The sequence below is a fragment of the Muntiacus reevesi genome, chromosome 20 (genome assembly GCF_963930625.1).
Source record: "Muntiacus reevesi chromosome 20, mMunRee1.1, whole genome shotgun sequence".
Taxonomy (NCBI): domain Eukaryota; kingdom Metazoa; phylum Chordata; class Mammalia; order Artiodactyla; family Cervidae; genus Muntiacus; species Muntiacus reevesi.
Window position 1 is genome coordinate 27,964,875 of NC_089268.1, and position 17,247 is coordinate 27,982,121.

The 17,247-nt window shown below is 35.3% G+C and overlaps 1 protein-coding gene across 1 annotated transcript in view; it reads left to right on the plus strand.

Moving 5' to 3' along the window:
• TSBP1 (testis expressed basic protein 1) overlaps positions 1–17,247 on the plus strand; it is a 95,634-nt gene that overhangs the window by 64,129 nt on the left and 14,258 nt on the right. The window contains exons 20-29 of the mRNA XM_065912140.1: positions 223–246; positions 883–906; positions 1,218–1,241; positions 1,697–1,717; positions 2,665–2,685; positions 5,464–5,484; positions 6,455–6,472; positions 8,014–8,034; positions 8,723–8,740; positions 12,836–12,856. Of these exons, the coding sequence (XP_065768212.1) occupies positions 223–246; positions 883–906; positions 1,218–1,241; positions 1,697–1,717; positions 2,665–2,685; positions 5,464–5,484; positions 6,455–6,472; positions 8,014–8,034; positions 8,723–8,740; positions 12,836–12,856 (213 nt within the window). The remainder of the gene's footprint in view (positions 1–222; positions 247–882; positions 907–1,217; positions 1,242–1,696; positions 1,718–2,664; positions 2,686–5,463; positions 5,485–6,454; positions 6,473–8,013; positions 8,035–8,722; positions 8,741–12,835; positions 12,857–17,247) is intronic.

Consider the following 17,247-nt stretch of genomic DNA (forward strand, 5'->3'; position numbering starts at 1 on the left):
CAGTAATGACTATTGGAACTTGAGTTCTGGTATAGGAATTTGAAACTCCTATTTTATTTTCCCTTTTGCTTCTCCATTAACCAATGTTCCATCAACTGATTATAATTTTTCTGGAAAGTTCAAATGTCTGATCAGAAAAACTTTTTCTGTCTCTGACAGAAAAAATGAACAGAAGAGTAGACAAGAAATGAGTAATAAAAAAATATCTCTGCTTGTTTTCAGCGGGATCAGCTCCTCATGCAGTCAGTAAGTCTGTTTGATTGTTTGTCCCAGAGTTTAACTGATTTCTAATGGGGTCCAAAATTCTTTACTTGGCCATACTGGAATACAAAGGGCTTGAGGTATATCTTGTTCTCTTGCAACCTGGCTATCAAAATGCCCCTGGGTTATTTTGACCAGGAAAGGTCTGACACTACTAATTTATGTAAAAATGAAGAAGGGAGAAAAAAGTTTTGCTTAGTTATAAAGACCAACATGAGACTACCTATAGACAATGAAAAAATGACGGGAGAGACAGGAGGGGATAAGAAGTTTCTAAGACAGTTTTCATTTGGACCTCCTGCCCTACTTAGTCTGTTTTTCCAAATTTGAATTCCAAGATACTTGAGGAAACTTCCCTGACCATATAGGTATTTCAAAGATTAGAAGTAACTGTTTCCTTTATGTCTCACATTCATATTTTCAATAAGTCTATCAGCTTTTTAACAACTTTGTGGGGAAAAAAACAAACTCCACTGATTCATGTCAAAAATAAAGAGCAGAGAGGAAAGCTTCCCAGCAGTTAAAAATGATATGCTACAAGGGACTTCACAAAATGAAAAACATATTGAATGGGGAAAAAGTGGGGGGAAAGATAAAAATTTTCTCGGTTGTGTTTTCTAGATGGACCAGCTCCACAAGCTCTCAGTAAGTCTCTTCATGTTTCTTCCACTGAGGGGTCCTATTTCTCCTTTCCCCAGTTATGCTGGAATTTCTGGGCATAGGGTACAGGCTGCTTTAACTAACCGCTTACCCTCTCATGGTCAAAATTCCATTGTTATAAGTGATTTTTTGAAAAGTCCAAATCCTGCTGACTTATGTTAAAAGCAAATAAAGACCAAAGGTAACATTTTTTCCTATTATTATAATGACCTATCAAGAAGGAACTCTCTTTAAAAAAGCAGACAGAAATACAGTGGGAGAGAAAAGAGTTGTGATGATATTTTTCTGTCTTTCAGCTTGTCCACCTTCAATGCTCAGGGGTAAGTTTCATCTGTTTTTCCACTATTTCCTTGTTCTCTACAAGGCCTAGGGACCAGACCCTGTCCTCCTCATTTCTAACTCTGTGTAGAAACCTGAGACTCATAGCTCTCAATTCCCTCTGCCTTCTGCTCATCCAACTTCTTTCTCTGAGAAAGAAGTTTACTTAATTTACAAACATGTATTTACCTTGCATCTCCTATGTGATCAGAACTATATAAGTGCTTTAATTATTAATACTTTACACTATTTAATTCTTAGAGTAACTCCACTGACCTCTCTGTAAAGACTAAGAAACTGAGGCCGCATTCTGGCCCAAGAATACACAGTCATAGAACCATAATTTAAACAAAGAGCTATGGGACAAATAAGCTTCTCCCTGACACAAATATAATTCCTTAAAAAGAAAGTTGTTTTTTTCAAACAAATATCCACTGATATCTAACTTGTTTTTTAGGTCTGCCCCTGGCACCCATAAGTAAGTGTAACATCTCTTTTTCTACTTTGGTTCTGTTTGGTCTTCAAAGTCTGAGGGTCTTTTTTCTGTTATAGTGATTTGATTTCCTCATTGCTCTCTTATTTTCTAATTACTCAGCTTCCCCTACATTATTTTATGGGCATTATTATTAAGGGCTTCCCTGGTGGCTCAGTCAATAAACAGTCTGCCTGCAATGTGAGAGAACCTGATCCCTGGGTCAGGAAGATTCCCTGGAGAAGGAAATGGCAACCCACTCCAGTATTCTAGCCTGGAGAATCCCATGGAGAGAGGAGCCTGGTGGGCTACTGTCCATGGGGTTACAAAGAGTCGGACATGACCGACTGAATGACTAACACTTTCCCCTACATTATACATAATTTAAGAAAATACTGATTAGGGACTTCCCTGGCAATCTAGTGGTTAAGACTCTGTGCTCCCAGTGCAGGGAGCAAGGGTTCAGTCCCTGGTTGGGGAACTATCCTGCATACTATGTGGTACAGCCAGAACAAAAAGGAGTAAGGTAGCATTTGTCAACAAAAAAAACTGAATATTATGAAATAACAGAGGTAGGCAGATTTTTTTGAGAGAGAAAGAAGTCCAAAATGATGTTTAAATGGAGACAGAATTTTGAGTGTTCCCTCAAAGAATACATTGCTATCCAAAACAGAAATATCCAGTTATCTTTGCCTGACACTATACCCAAAGTTGTTCAGATCCAGTATATGAAGAAGACTTTTGATAAAACCCTGCCTTGATTTCATCATTAAATCATCACTGCTTAATCTCATATCTTTCGCATTGCAACTGCTTTCTAAGGCCATTTGCAATGCTTTCTTCTTATTCCCACCCAAGTTCTCCCCTCACAGACACAGACAGAATATATTAGATAATATAATGTTTTTGTATTTAAGAAAAATTACATGGATTTCTTTTTGTTTATTTTTTAGTGATTTCACAGAGAACCTCAAGTAAGTTTTTTACTTATCAATCTGTCTAAAGTGAGACTTTTTCTCAGCTTAGATGTTCTATTTTAACTAGCCAAAAGGTTGAGACATGTTTCTCATATTCAGTTGCTTCCATATTACTCAAAGACCTTAAGAATAGGAATGCAAAATGACCTTTTCGATACATAACTATAGGAGTTCCTATTATTTCAGCTCTTATCTTCCCAGATTACAAATACCAACAGCGACTTAATATTTAAACCAGGTAAAGCACTGACCATGGTGATATTTTGAAGAAGGAAATGGCAACCCACTCCAGTATTCTTGCCTGGAAAATCCCATGGACAAAGGCGCCTGGCAGTCTACAGTTCATGGGGTTGCAAGAGCCAGACATGACTTAGCAACTAACCAAACCATGGTGATATTTAATATAGAATTCATGAAGCCATATTTTTCACTGTTCTAGTGTTCCATAATTTGAATTTGGTTATCATACCTATAAGTGATTTTTATGCAAGCCCAATATCCCCTAGGGTTTCTCAGATTGAAATAAAATCACATTAATATTAAAACCCAAAGTGCCTTAAAAATTTGGATGCCAACAGAGCCCAGAAAGGTAATATAACTGAATGAGGTAAAGTGCATCCCCTAGGAATTACGGAGAATTAGAAGGCCATATACAGTCTAAAGAGCACAGCTGCTACTTAACTCTACTCAATTTTCCCACAAATGGTAAAATTGTGGTCACCCGATGCAAAGAGTTGCCATGCTGCAGTCCACGGGGTGGCAAAGAGTTGGACACGACTTAGTAACTGAACAAAAACAGCAACTTGTAGAATACATGTTTTAGTTCTTGGAAGGAATCTACAAGAACTTGTCTATTTCTAAGGCTCCACTGCACTATCCTTGATGTGGAAGTACTGACTCCAGTCTGGACTATTTCAAAACCCCTTAGTTCTGTCCCCCTGACAGTATCTCATAGCCTATCACTGATGAGGTACCCTCATCAAGTAGGCCAACTTGAGTGAAGTACCAGTACCAAAGCTCAAGCCTGGATATCTTCTACAACGCCCACCTGACCTTCAAGAATCTCAAGTATTCTTGTCACTAGAAAAAGGAAGAAGATGAGTGTTGCTCCAAGACATCCTCCTCACTGTACTCTGCTCCCTCTCTTCAATTTTCTTTTCCCTATGCTCAAAATGCACAAAACAAATCAGCAAATCCACCAAGCAGACATTCAACTAGGAATGGTTTGCCACACACCTTTTCTCACAGACAATCCCCGCCCGTCTTTGTAAGCAAATCTCTTGAAGTCCTTCTCATTTGCTTTCAGGAAGGAAATCACCATACCTTCCTATCCCACATCATTTCTTGGTCAACTACCCACAACCCTGAAGATTGCTTTAAACCTCCTTCCTCTTAAACTTGTGTGCTTATGAAGACTTGGAAGAAGGATGATATGTGGGACAGAAGAACTAATTTGGCCATTATTTGCTGTTTTTTTTTCACTTATTTTTATTAGTTGGAGGCTAACTACTTTACAATATTGTAGTGGGTTTTGTCATACATTGACATGAATCAGCCATGGAGTTACATGTATTCCCCATCCTGATCCCCTCTCCCAAAAAAAGCCTTAGAGCAGCATATCTGCACTGCACAGCTCTAGGAATCCCTTCCCACTATGCTTGAGTCGTGCTATGCTTGAGTCCCACTATGCTTGAGTCGTTCCTATGGGTTTGTCTCACCTAAGTTGTATGAGGAGGGAAATATGAGAGGTTACAGCCTCTTTTTCCTTAGATTTTTATCTCAGTAGTCAATGTGGGGGTAATAGAGACAGTCCCATTTCACATCCTCTTCCCCTTGCTTTAGGGAGAGAGCAGGTGGAGAATAAACTTTGCAAATTTAGTGTAAAGATAGCATTTAAAACCACTGGACTAAATTTGATCACCAATGGTGCCTATAAAGATAAGAATGCTAAGAATTGTGCTCAGGAACATCAGATTTAGAGGTTGGGAAGAAGAAAAAAAACTAGCAAAGTATAGAAAGAAGGAGTGTGCGTGGAGGAAGAAGGAAAACCAGGAGAGCACGTTATAGAACTCAAGAGAGTATTTCAAGATGAAAAGGGTATATAAACAACTGCACCTAAAACTTTTAAGAAATAAAAATTTGGACTAAGAATTGGTCATTGAATTTTATAAAATGAGGGTTATTAGCAATCTTAATATAGGATAGAGGGGAAACAAAAGTCTAATTGAAGAGGTTAAGGAGAGAGAGAAAAGTTAGAACGGTAAAGCAGTTGATATGGCATATAGCATATGGTAGAGCTAAGATAACATCATAAGAGCAGCAAAGATGGGAGCTCTGATAGGTTGTGACTTCCCTCGTGGGGAATAAAAGATAGACTATCCATGTTTCAAAAAAAGATAAAACAAGAAGTTATATATATTTTAATGCAGTTTGGAAAAAGAATAAGCAGATATAAAAAAAGAACAAAGTTGAAATCTTTGATATGAAAAAAGTTACTGAAATTGAAAAAAAAAATTTTTTTAAAGTTACTGAAATTGAAGCAATAGATAATTAAATAAAATCAGAGACCTAGATGGGAAAAGAAAGAGTGAACTCCATCACTAGATATGGACCATTTCTTCCATAACATTTCCAAGGCAAAGTGGTCCTTGCAGAAACTCTTTTTTTCTTTCCACTACCGTTCAGTGTATGATGCTCATCATAATATCAGGGGAAATGTGTTTCTGTTTCATTAGACAATCACACTAATTTGATCATTTGCTTTTTTTATTAAAGCAAGACCTGAAAAATCTAAAGGTAGGTCCCATGTTTCTCTCAATTCTGTTATTATCACTGATGTTTCATGGTATCTAGAGGCCCTTTTGTGCCTTGTTTCTAGTGTGAATGTTCACCAAAGCTTAAGATTTATATTTCTGACTCTATGGTTCACTTTTTTCTAGTATTTCTTTCCTACTAGCTTCTTGTTTCCCTATTCGTATTTTCAGCAGCTTGCTTCATTTTGAACTATCAACTTTCATTTGAAGGCTATAATTGAAACTAATCGGTACACTATGGGGTACTATAATAACAAATACTAGTTGTTACATACTTGCAAGGTACCAGGCACTGTACTTAGCTTTATATATGCATATACATTATATCAGATAAATATTGTTATTCCTATAAGAAGAAGGAAGTAGTAAGAATAGGTAACTTACTCATGACCCCACTATTATGAGCAGAAGAGGTTGAGATTCAAATTCAGGTTTATTTACCTGAATCTAAAAGCAAGTACTACTTTCATCCCATTCAAATGGGGAGTCACCAGCCCTAAGATATCTATGTGACTGAGAAAAAGAGAACTTCTCTAAAATTAACCTACAAAACAGTAATTAGCAAATAAGAATTACAGTGATGATCATGATAAATCAATAAGATCATTCCAAAGAAGTGATGAGAAAACAAGGAATGATAATAAGGAGGCAATAAAGTGTGACATAAAAATCTTACCAGAAAGTTTGAATTAGCAGAGAAAAATCAAAAGGAAGAAATAGCATCTTCCAATGATTCCTCTCTGATCCTTTCTTTCCAAAAAAGCACTCAAATTAAAAGGTACTTGAGAGAATAATCTGAAGACATTTATTCTCCCATTGATTTAACTAATTCTAAATAGAGAGATTGGTGGTCTCTCAAAGTCCTGTTTTTTAAAACTTCCAGCATAAAGAGTTTGAGACGTAACTCATTCTTCACATCTCATTCATTTAATTATTTTATTTCTCTTTCACAGTAAGGCAAGAACCACCAAGTAAGTTTTATATCTATCCATCAATTCTGGTTGTTAGTTCCTGTATTGATTATATCCTTTTCTGAACAAGTAAGACCTTGACATTCAAGTTTTTCAATTTCTCTATTAACATTGATTAACTTCCTCTAGTCACTGATGAATATTTTGAAAGTAAAAAACTCAAAAATGGCAAATAACAGACAGGTTAAAGGTGACCTGGAGTTGGAAATAATGTTTTTGAATATTTTTTTTTTTTTTTGTAAATTGTTACCTATGGAAAAAAGTGTTAACTGTTAGTATTTTTATTAGAGTTTATAAGTTCTCTTTGGTAGAAAATTTTAAAAGCATAAGACAGAGATAAAGTTGAATTGGCAAAGTTAAATTCATTGAGATCTTACTCATTCAAAAAATATAATTATTGAGATCTTATCATGTGCCAGGCACTGGGAATATAGCAGGGACCAAAAATAGAAAAAGACGCTCCTGTCCTAGAGTTCATATGTAAATTTAAACATTCTAGACATGTTTCTCATCCAGAGGAGTTGGGGAAAATAGGAAGAAAATGCAGCTTATATCTCTCACTTCTAGAAATGGAACTGTTGTATCTGACAAATACGTTTCACTAGTATTAGAGAGTAAATTTCCATCTTTATTTACTGAACAATATCAATTAGATCAATGAGAGCCATGTTCTTTGTATCTACATTAATGACAACTGCAATTCTAAGAAATTTCCTTTCTGTTTGATATTTGTTATACACTCACTGTGGCCTTTTTCCTAAAAATGATTGTTTCCATTTCAAGGAAAAAATTGACATTTATATTTTTCACACCCTCTCCTCAGAATCCTACTAGAATATTTATGATTCTATACAAAGCACAGATTACAACAATAAGTTGGAAACATTAACATGATTTTTTTTTTCATAGTAAGTTAAAATGTCCTACTAAAAACAAACTATACTTCATATATTTTAAGAGACTTATGATAAGGACACGATAGAGATTACTATTGCCCAAGGAGAAACATAGGGAAAGTGAAGTCAATCTTCATTTCTGACAGCTGGAATTGCTTATGTTCATTAATTTTTGCAAACACACAGACCAACTTCTTCCCACTTGAATTATTAAATAATATCTAGAAGATGAAGCTGATAAGCAGAAATAAATTAAGAATGCAAAGAAAATCTTGGAATTAGCTATACTGACTTTTCAAGAAAAAAATATGTTTTCAACAAATGTAAGACAGGAATGACAGAGAAAAGTGGGAAAACTCACATGAAAGAGTTAACAAGGGATATAAGGCTTTTCCAAGCTCTATGGTATTTTAATTTCCATGAGAAATTAGATGATAAAGTAAAACAACCTCGCCCTTTCTTACCCTTTTAAAATGTTTGTGTTACTATACAAGAAAGATTAAAGTAACTCATGTAAAAGATTTGGAACTTACTCTTCCTTTTTCATCCCAGAAATTCTTGTCTGGAAACAGTAAGAATTCTATTATCAGTGTCAATTCTATTATCAACATCAACCCATACTAATCATTTGTGTTTGGATTTTAGCACATGTAGCAGTACCTATCAGTAAGTCCTTTTTCATTTCATAAATTTGGTACAAATTGGGATCGTAAACTGAGATATTTTTCCCAAATATGACCAATTGCATTTATTCTATTTATAAACAGTCTTTCTCTCTTTTACTTGGCAACCTGCTGTGTTATTAATTTTTCAATAAAAAGAATAAATATTTGATTTAGACTAAGTACAAAAAAATATTTTGTTTTCTAAAACTATTCAAAGAGCTTTTAATAAGAAGAACCTTCCACACAACACAAAGGAAAGATATATAGGGGGGATATAATAAATATGGAGATACCAATAAAAAATAGAGGGAAACTCAGTATGATATGTTAGGTGTGGGAAGAGGAAAGAGAATAATTGCAATTAGCATTCAAATTTTTTGAAAGTTCTCCACATGATTTAAATCCTGTATACTAGAGGAGAAAGAAAAAGAATGGCATAAGCATTTATGTTATTAGCCTGTCTGCCTTTCTACTACATTGAAATACACTGAAGAGAGTCGCATCAGACTAGGACTACTACTTCACCACAAAGAAATGCTAATTCCTCTTATTCCATTTTGGATATCTTTATGGGGGAGGTTTAGTGTCTTCCAAACATCTCTCTGTTGCCTTGAAAAAACAAGGAAGGTAACTATATTCTTGATCCTAAAATTCTGCTATTATATGTTTGTTTCATGTTGTTCTGCCAGTTACTCCAGTGCCTATTGGTAAGTTATTATCCATCTATTTCTTAATTCCAATGTCTTTTTGAAAATTAGCCCTCAAGCCCTCAACTTCATATTCACATTTTCCAACCCACTTTGCCTCCCCATTATCCAGTAACCTTAAGTTACTGATGAATTTCAAAACCATAGTATGCCCAATGACTGGTTAAAAAAAATAAAGGATAGATAATTAAGACCTTGAGGTAGTATTTTTCACCCAAAGAAGAAACAAATTTAAATACAATAAGCAACGTCAGCATTGCTTTGGTAAGTATTATACATTGATACATCACTGATCCTATTTAAATTAACATAACCCTTTTAGAAAGCAAATGTGCAGAGGTAGTACGTTGCAAGATATAAAAAATAGAGTATCTTTTAAACTCATAGTTCCATTTCCATATACATGCTCCAAGGAATTATTCTAAATATGGAACAAAACAATTTGTATGATGCTAATTGGTTTAAAAAAAAAAAGGAAAGGTAATATATTTCAGTGTTTAAGAAAGGAATCAGACAGACCAATCAAATCTCAGTTAAAACATTTACCAGTCATGTGGCTTTGGGTAAACTATTTAATGTCTCTTAAAAATTAATTTATATTATATTTATTTGGTATTGTCTTTAATCATTTCCTTGAAATTTTGAAGTTCTCATTCTCATTATTCCACATTACTGGAACAACTAATTTATTTATAAATTAGTGGAAAACTTAAACCCCTATTGACAGAAAAAAAAAATAGGGAGAAACAAGTGCTGGTGACAGTTTAAACATTTCATCAATGCAAGTCAAGCTGTGAGGAAAACCTGACGATGAAGAGATGAGAGCAGGAAGTCAAATCTCATAGACAAAAGAGACAGGCAGGAAAATTATGAGCTACATTCGAATGTGGTATAATCTGATACCTTTCTCCTACTATCCTCGAGGTCTACTTTAACATACTTTGCAGTGGAGAACTTTTAAAAGGAAAAATTTTTCAAAATTTATCAACGAATGTGAAATTCTTTTTTCTCAATTTCCTAAGAAACGTGTATATATACATACTTTACCCTCTTACCTATGTCTCCTAAAATAGACTTTAAAATTTCATGTTCCAGTTACTAGAGGATGATTGCCTCTAACTCTTTTAGTCAGAGAGACTACATTATTCTTTCAAAGTAACACCCCCGGGAGAGATCTATTTTTATGTTTTTGACACAGGATTTTGAAGTACCTCTCGGAGTTCAGTTCTTTATTTGGCAGTCACACAGAGCTGCTTCTTGGTTGACGTTAGTTAAGTGCCCTCTAAGTATTGTGAGGAAACTGGCTATTCTTATCAAATGATAAAATGTTTGACCATTTTTACTACTTTCAAGAGTAATAGCATTAATATAAACTCTGTTCAATACACTAGGTGGAAGTATGACCTTGATTGGATGAGATTTTAGGTATAAATTCACCAGCTGCCTATCTTTCAGCAGCTTTTCATATCTCCTCCACATACAAGGCCAGTCATTCTATCTAATGACTATATTTCAACTCTTTTCTAAATGACCTATGAGCAAAGAATAAATCTTTAACTTAGTGGAATAAGTCTTTACAGTCACTATTAGCTTATAATTCATAAATAACACTTATCTATAATAACTGTGAAATTTTAATACTTTATGATAATGTAAACTATTAATAATATCTAGATATTAATAACTTCTACCATAACAATTACTGCATGTCATCCCCCAGCTTTCCTATTTAAATGAAACTGTGAAAAAGTTGGCTTAAAGTTTAACATTCAGAAAACTAAGATTATGCCATCTGGTCCCATCACCTCATGGGAAATAGATGGGGAGACAGTGGAAACAATGTCAGACTTTATTTTTGGGGGCTCCAAAATCACTGCAGATGGTGACTGCAATCATGAAATTAAAAGACACTTATTCCTTGAAAGGAAAGCTATGACCGACCTAGACAGCATATTAAAAAGCAGAGACATTACTTTGCCAGCAAAGGTCCGTCTGGTCAAGGCTTTTCCAGTAGTCATGTATGGATATGAGAGTTGGACTGTGAAGAAAGCTGAGCACTGAAAAATTGATGCTTTTGAACTGTGGTGTTGGAGAAGACTCTTGAGAGTCCCTTGGACTGCAAGGAGATCCAACCAGTCCATCCTAAAGGAGATCAGTCCTGGGTGTTCATTGGAAGGACTCATGCTGAAGCTGAAACTCCAGTACTTTGGCCACCTCATGCGAAGAGTTGACTCATTGAAAAAGACCCTGATGCTGGGAGGGATTGGGGGTAGAGGAGAAGGGGACGACGGAGGATGAGATGACTGGATGGCCTCACCGACTCAATGGGCATGAGTTTGAGTAAACTCCGGGAGTTGGTGATGGACAGGGAGGCCTGGTGTGCTGCGATTCATGGGGTTGTGAGGAGTCAGACACAACTGAGCGACTGAACTGAACTGAACTGTGGGTATATTAATGCCTCCACATTTGTCCTTCAGCCCTCAATTATTGGACAAAAACAATAGAGAGGTTGATTTATGATGTTTCATTGCAGCTTCCTTCTTAGAAGAGAAAGTGGTCTCAGGAATTTTTCCTCTTCCACTATAGAGAATCAATTAGTAATTGAATTTTTGGAAGTTTGAGTTTTGCGTTAGGTTGAGTAGAGTTCTTTTCCAAACCCACCAACATACTGTTTGGTTAGCAATCCTAGTGTCATTTGGCCCCCACAGGGTTCCAGTCCCATGCTTTGATTGACTGGAATCACTTTTATTAATGTAAAATCTAAGTGGCATATTTCCCCATCTCCTTTGCTTTTAAATTTGTATTTCCCAAAATTATTGATATTAAGTGAGAAATACATTCATGCAAAGAATAAAGATAACAGACATAATATGGCCTTATTTTTAATAGAAAAAATGTCCTAAAATAGCAAATGTTTTAGCTCAAATATTTTCAAGATAAGACAAGGAATAAGTAAATTAGGTGATGGACTTAGAAGAATTATATACTGGAAAGTGAGGAACAGAGCAAACATATTATGAGATTAGATTCTGAAGTAGAAAAAAATAGGAGCAAAATTTAAATAAATACTTTAAATTTTCATAAAGAAAACTAAGAGGAGCTTAATTTAACTCCATTTGCCCACTCTAAACATATGAAAGACTTAGGCCTATAAAAGATTAGGAAATGAAGCTCCTGAGACTTTTCATTTGTCATTATAACCGATCCTGGATTTTCCCTGTTCTATACCCTTGAAAGATGTGCAAGTAAGAACTCTAATCCTAAATGGTTACATGTTTCACACATGCTACTTACTAAACCATATTTAAAATTTCTGGTTAAAACCCAGAGGTTATCAGAAAGAAAAAAAAATTGAAAAATTATGACAAAAATTTTTTAATTGACAGTTATAAATAAACGTTCTCCACTGCAAAAGGAATATGATGAGAGCTGACATGGTGGTTAGAGGTTTGAAAATGGAGAGAGAATATTGAAAGACAAAAAAAAAAAAAAGAAGAGAAACTTAAAATAGTAATCTTGAACTGGTTGGTGATCATTCTCCTAAAAGGTTGTGACTCTTGGCCTAGTTAAGAATCTTGAAAACAAAAATTATTTCGTTAGAAAAGTGAATTTCACTCATATAACCCATTAAACAGGCCTTCCTAAAGGAAATTCTAAAGGAAATCAACCTGGAATATTCACTGGAAGGACTGATACTAAAGTTAAAACTCCAATACTTTGGCCACTGATGTGAAAAGTTTACTTATTGGAAAAGACCCTGATGCTGAGCAAGACTGAGTTCAAGAGGAGAAGGGGACAACAAGAGGATGAGATGGTTGGATGGCATCACCAACTCAATGGACATGAATTTGACATGGGTTCGCAGAGTCAGATACAACTTAGCAACTTGAACAATAACAAAAAATAATAATAATAATCTCGATATTTAGGTTATTCAAGTGGAGTTAATATTGAATTAACACAGAATAGAATATTGATATAAGGCGTAATGTTTCCCAAAAGTCCTTTTTCTGATGTTCCTAGTGGGGTTTTCAATGAAAACCAAGTACATATTTTTTTTTTTTAATAATAATTTGTTTTATTTTACTTTTTTAGTAATTGGTCCAGTGGCAGCTGGTAAGTTCTAATCATCTTTCTCAGTTTCTTCCGGTCATCTGTAATACCTGTGTTCCTTTATTTGCCCTGATACTTTTAACATCTGACTAGTCTGAACCCTGAGTGACTATTTTCCACCACTTTTCTTCCACAATTTTTAGTATTACTTTAGGTTACAAATAGTTTAGAGGGTTGTTGGGTTTGGGGAGTTTTAGAGAGGAAGGCTGTAAATTAAAGGCCTATAGAAACAGGAAATCATATGTCAAGGATAAAGAAAAAAAAATTGTTCCTTTAGTTAGAGAATTAAGTTATAGAATAGAAACAAAGGGAAACAATGCTGGCAAAATATGCTGAAGTCAGATCACCCGAAAGACCATGGATATAACATAATAACAATTTTATATTTTAATCTGAAATGTAGGGTCACAAAACAAAATCCAAAAGATGAAAGGTGGAAAAATAAAATTAGAAAATATGAGTAAGTTGAGAGTATAAGGAAGGACAGATGCACAATGTAAACAAAGAAAAACTAATTAAAATAAGTTGAATATAGAAAAAAAAGTTGATCTTTGTCCCTTCCTTCATCTCTAAACCTGAACCACCACTGCTTCTCAGAGAGTAAATGTTAGGAGCACTACTGTAGAAGCCTTTTCTGAGGCTCCCTCCTTGAAAGAACAGAAGAGGAACTTATGTCATACTCAGGCAAACGTTTAAAAAATGAATACGTCTCCATTTTCCAAAAAGAGTTGGTCTGAATGGATCAACTGAAAAACAAAATTACACAATTCTGATGAATTAAATCAAATAACTAAATAAATGGAAAGACAGTCCACGTTCACATCTAGAACAATCCAATATAACCAAGATGTCAGTTCTTCTCAAAGTAATCTATAGATTCAATGCAGTTTCAATCAAAATCCTAGGAAGATATTTTGTAAATGCTGAAAAACTGATTCTAAAGTGTATACGAAGTGGCAAAAGACACAGAATAGCCAATATAATATATTGAAAGAGAAGTACAAAATTGGAGGATCAACACTACCCAACTTCAAGATTTATATATAAAGCTACAGTAATCCAGACAGTGTGGTATTGGTGGAAAAAAACAGATAAATAGATCAGTAGAAGAGAATAGACAGCCCAGAAATAGCCTTACTTGTATATATAGAGTCAACTAATCTTTGACAAGGGAGCAAAGACAATATGCTAGAGCAAAGATAAACTTCAACAAATGGTGTTGCAACACCTGCACATGTACTTGCAAAAAATGAACCTTGACCCAGATCTTACTTAACTCAAAATGGATCACATCCCCAAATATAAAACCCAAAACTTTAACACTCCTTAGAGATGGCATAGGAGTAAATCTAGGTGATGTTGGGAATGGCAATAACTTTCTAGATACAAAACTAAGAGCAGAATTTACAAGAGAAATAATTGATAAGATGACTTCTTTAAAGTTTTCTCCTCTGCAAAGGCACTATCAAGAGAATTAGAAGATATGCCATGGACTGACAAAAAGTATTTGCAAAGACACTGTAACCCAAAACATACAAAGAACTCTTAAAACTCAATAATAAGAAAACCAGTTAAAAAATGAGCTGAAAAAAAAAATGAGCTGAAAACCTTAACAGATACCTCACTAAAGAAGATATATGGATGGCAAATAAACATTAAAACAGATGTTCAACATCATATGTCACCAAGGAATGCAAATTAAAAGTTAGATACCACTGCATATCTATTTAGAATGGTCAAAAATCAGAATACTGACAATACCAAATGCTGACAGGGATATGAAGCAACTGTGCTGATGGAAATGCAAAATGGTATAGCCATTTTTGAAGACAATTTGGCAGTTTCTTATAAGTATAAACATACTCTTAACATACAATTTGGCAATCATGCTCCTTGGAATATACTCAAGGGATTCAAAACATATGTCTACACTAAAACCTGCACACAGATGTTCATAGCAGCTTCATTTGTAATTGTCAACACTTGGAAGCAAACAAGATGTTCTTCAAACTGTGGTACATCCAGGCAATGGAATATCATTCAACACTAAAAATAAATGAGCTATAAAATCATGAAAAGACAGAGAGGAAACTTAAATGAATATTTCTAAATAAAAGAAGCCAATCTGAAAAAGCTATATACTGTATAGTGAAGTGAAGTCGCTCAGTCGTGTCCTACTCTTTGCGACCCCATGAACTGTATAACCTGCCAGGCTCCTCTGTCCATGGGATTTTCCAGGCAAGAATACTGGAGTGGGTTGCCATTGCCTTCTTCAGGGGAACTTCCCAACCCAGGGATCGAACCCGGGTCTCCCACATTGTCGACAGATGCTTTTACTGTCTGAGCCACAAGGGAAGTATACTATATGATCCCAACTATATGACATTCTTGAAAGACAAAATTATGGAGACAGTAAAAATGTCAGTCTCTGCCAGGGGTGAGGTGTGGAGTGGGGAAAGGTGTAAGGAAACATGAATAGGTGGACCACGATAATTTTGAGTGCAATGAAATACTGTGTATGATAATATAATGCTATATATGTCACTAAACATTTCCCCAAACCCATAGAATATATCACACTAAAAGTGAATCATATGCATGAAACAGGACACTCAGAGCCGGTGCATTGGGACAACCCTGAGGGATGGGATGGGGAGGGAAGTGGGAGTGGGTTCAGGATGGGGGACACATGTACACCCATGGCTTATTCACGTCAATTTATGGCAATAACCACTACAATACTGTAATGTAATTAGCCTCCAATTAAATTATTTTTAAAGATATATATATATATATATATATAATGGAATATTCAGTTCAGTTCATTTGCTCAGTCATGTCCAACTCTTTGCGACCCCATGGACTGCAGCACACCAGGCATCCCTGTCCATCACCGACTCCCAGAGTTTACTCAAACTCATGTCCATTGAGTCGGTGATGCCATCCAACCATCTCATCCTCTGTCATCCCCTTCTCCTCCTGCCTTCAATCTTTCCCAGCATCAGGGTCTTTTCAACTGAGTCAGTTCTTCACATCAGGTGGCCAAAGTATTGGAGGTTCAGCTTCAACATCAGTCCTTCCAATGAACACCCAGGACTGATCTCCTTTAGGACGGACTGGTTGGACCTCCTTGCAGTCCAAAGGACTCTCATGAGTCTTCTCCAACATCACAGTTCAAAAGCATCAATTCGGTGCTCAACTTTCTTTATAGTCCAACTCTTACATCCATACATGACTACTGGAAAACCATAGCCTTGACTAGACAGACCTTTGTAGGCAAAGTAATGTCTCTGCTTTTTAATATGCTGTCTAGGTTGGTCATAACTTTCCTTTCAAGGAGTAAGCATCTTTTAATCTCATGGCTGCAATCCTACTCAGCCATAAAAATGAAATATTTCCATTTGTGACATGGATGGATCTAGAGGCTATTATGCTAAGTGAAATAAATCAGACAAAGATAAAAAAAAAAGTGAATCAAAATGTAAACTACAGACTTTGGTAGTATGATAATGTCAATCTAGGTTTGTCAGTTTAACAAATGTACCACTCTGGTGGGGGATATTGATAATGCAGAAGGTTGTGCATCTGTAGCAGTAGAAGGAATATGGGAAATCATACTTTCTTCTTAAAATTGCTGTGAACTTAAAACTGCTTTAAAAATGCTTTACTAAAAAATTGGCATAGTATATTTTTAATGATCCAACTATGAAAGTATAAAAAAGTAAAAGAATATAAAATCTATACTATGAAAGTATCAATTTTTTAAAAGCAAGCATGAGTAAATTAATATCACAAAAAGTAGACCTCAAAGCAAAACTTACCAGAAACAAAGAGGGACATGACAGTAAGATAAGAAAAAAATCAAAACACCAAGAAGACATAGAAATCCCAAATATGTACGCAACAGAGCTTTAAAAAATATGGGAAAGAAAACTAATAGGAGTGAGAAGAGAAACAATAAAACTCACAATTACAGCTGGGAATTCAAAACCCCATTCTCAGCAACTGATAGAACTAAAAAATAGAACATGAAAGAGGTGAGAGAATTAGCCAGGTAGATAGCTAAAAGGCAGTATCTCAGGCAAAGAGGACAAAGAGCAAACCACTCTGTGATAGAAACATTTCTGAACTCTTTGAAAAAAACAAGAAATCACATGCAGCTGGAGTGTAAAGAGATAAAGAGAAGCTATCAGAGAGCTATGAGGGGACAGATGTTCTAAGGCCTTCCTTGGAAAGGCACTGTAATGACTTTGGCTTAAACAAAATGAGAAATCATTGGTGGATCTTAACCAGAGCGATCCGATCTGACTGAAACTTTAAAAGGATACCTGTAGCTACTATACTGGGAAGTTGACTGGCAGACAAGGGTGAAAGCAGTAAGATCAATTAGGGGG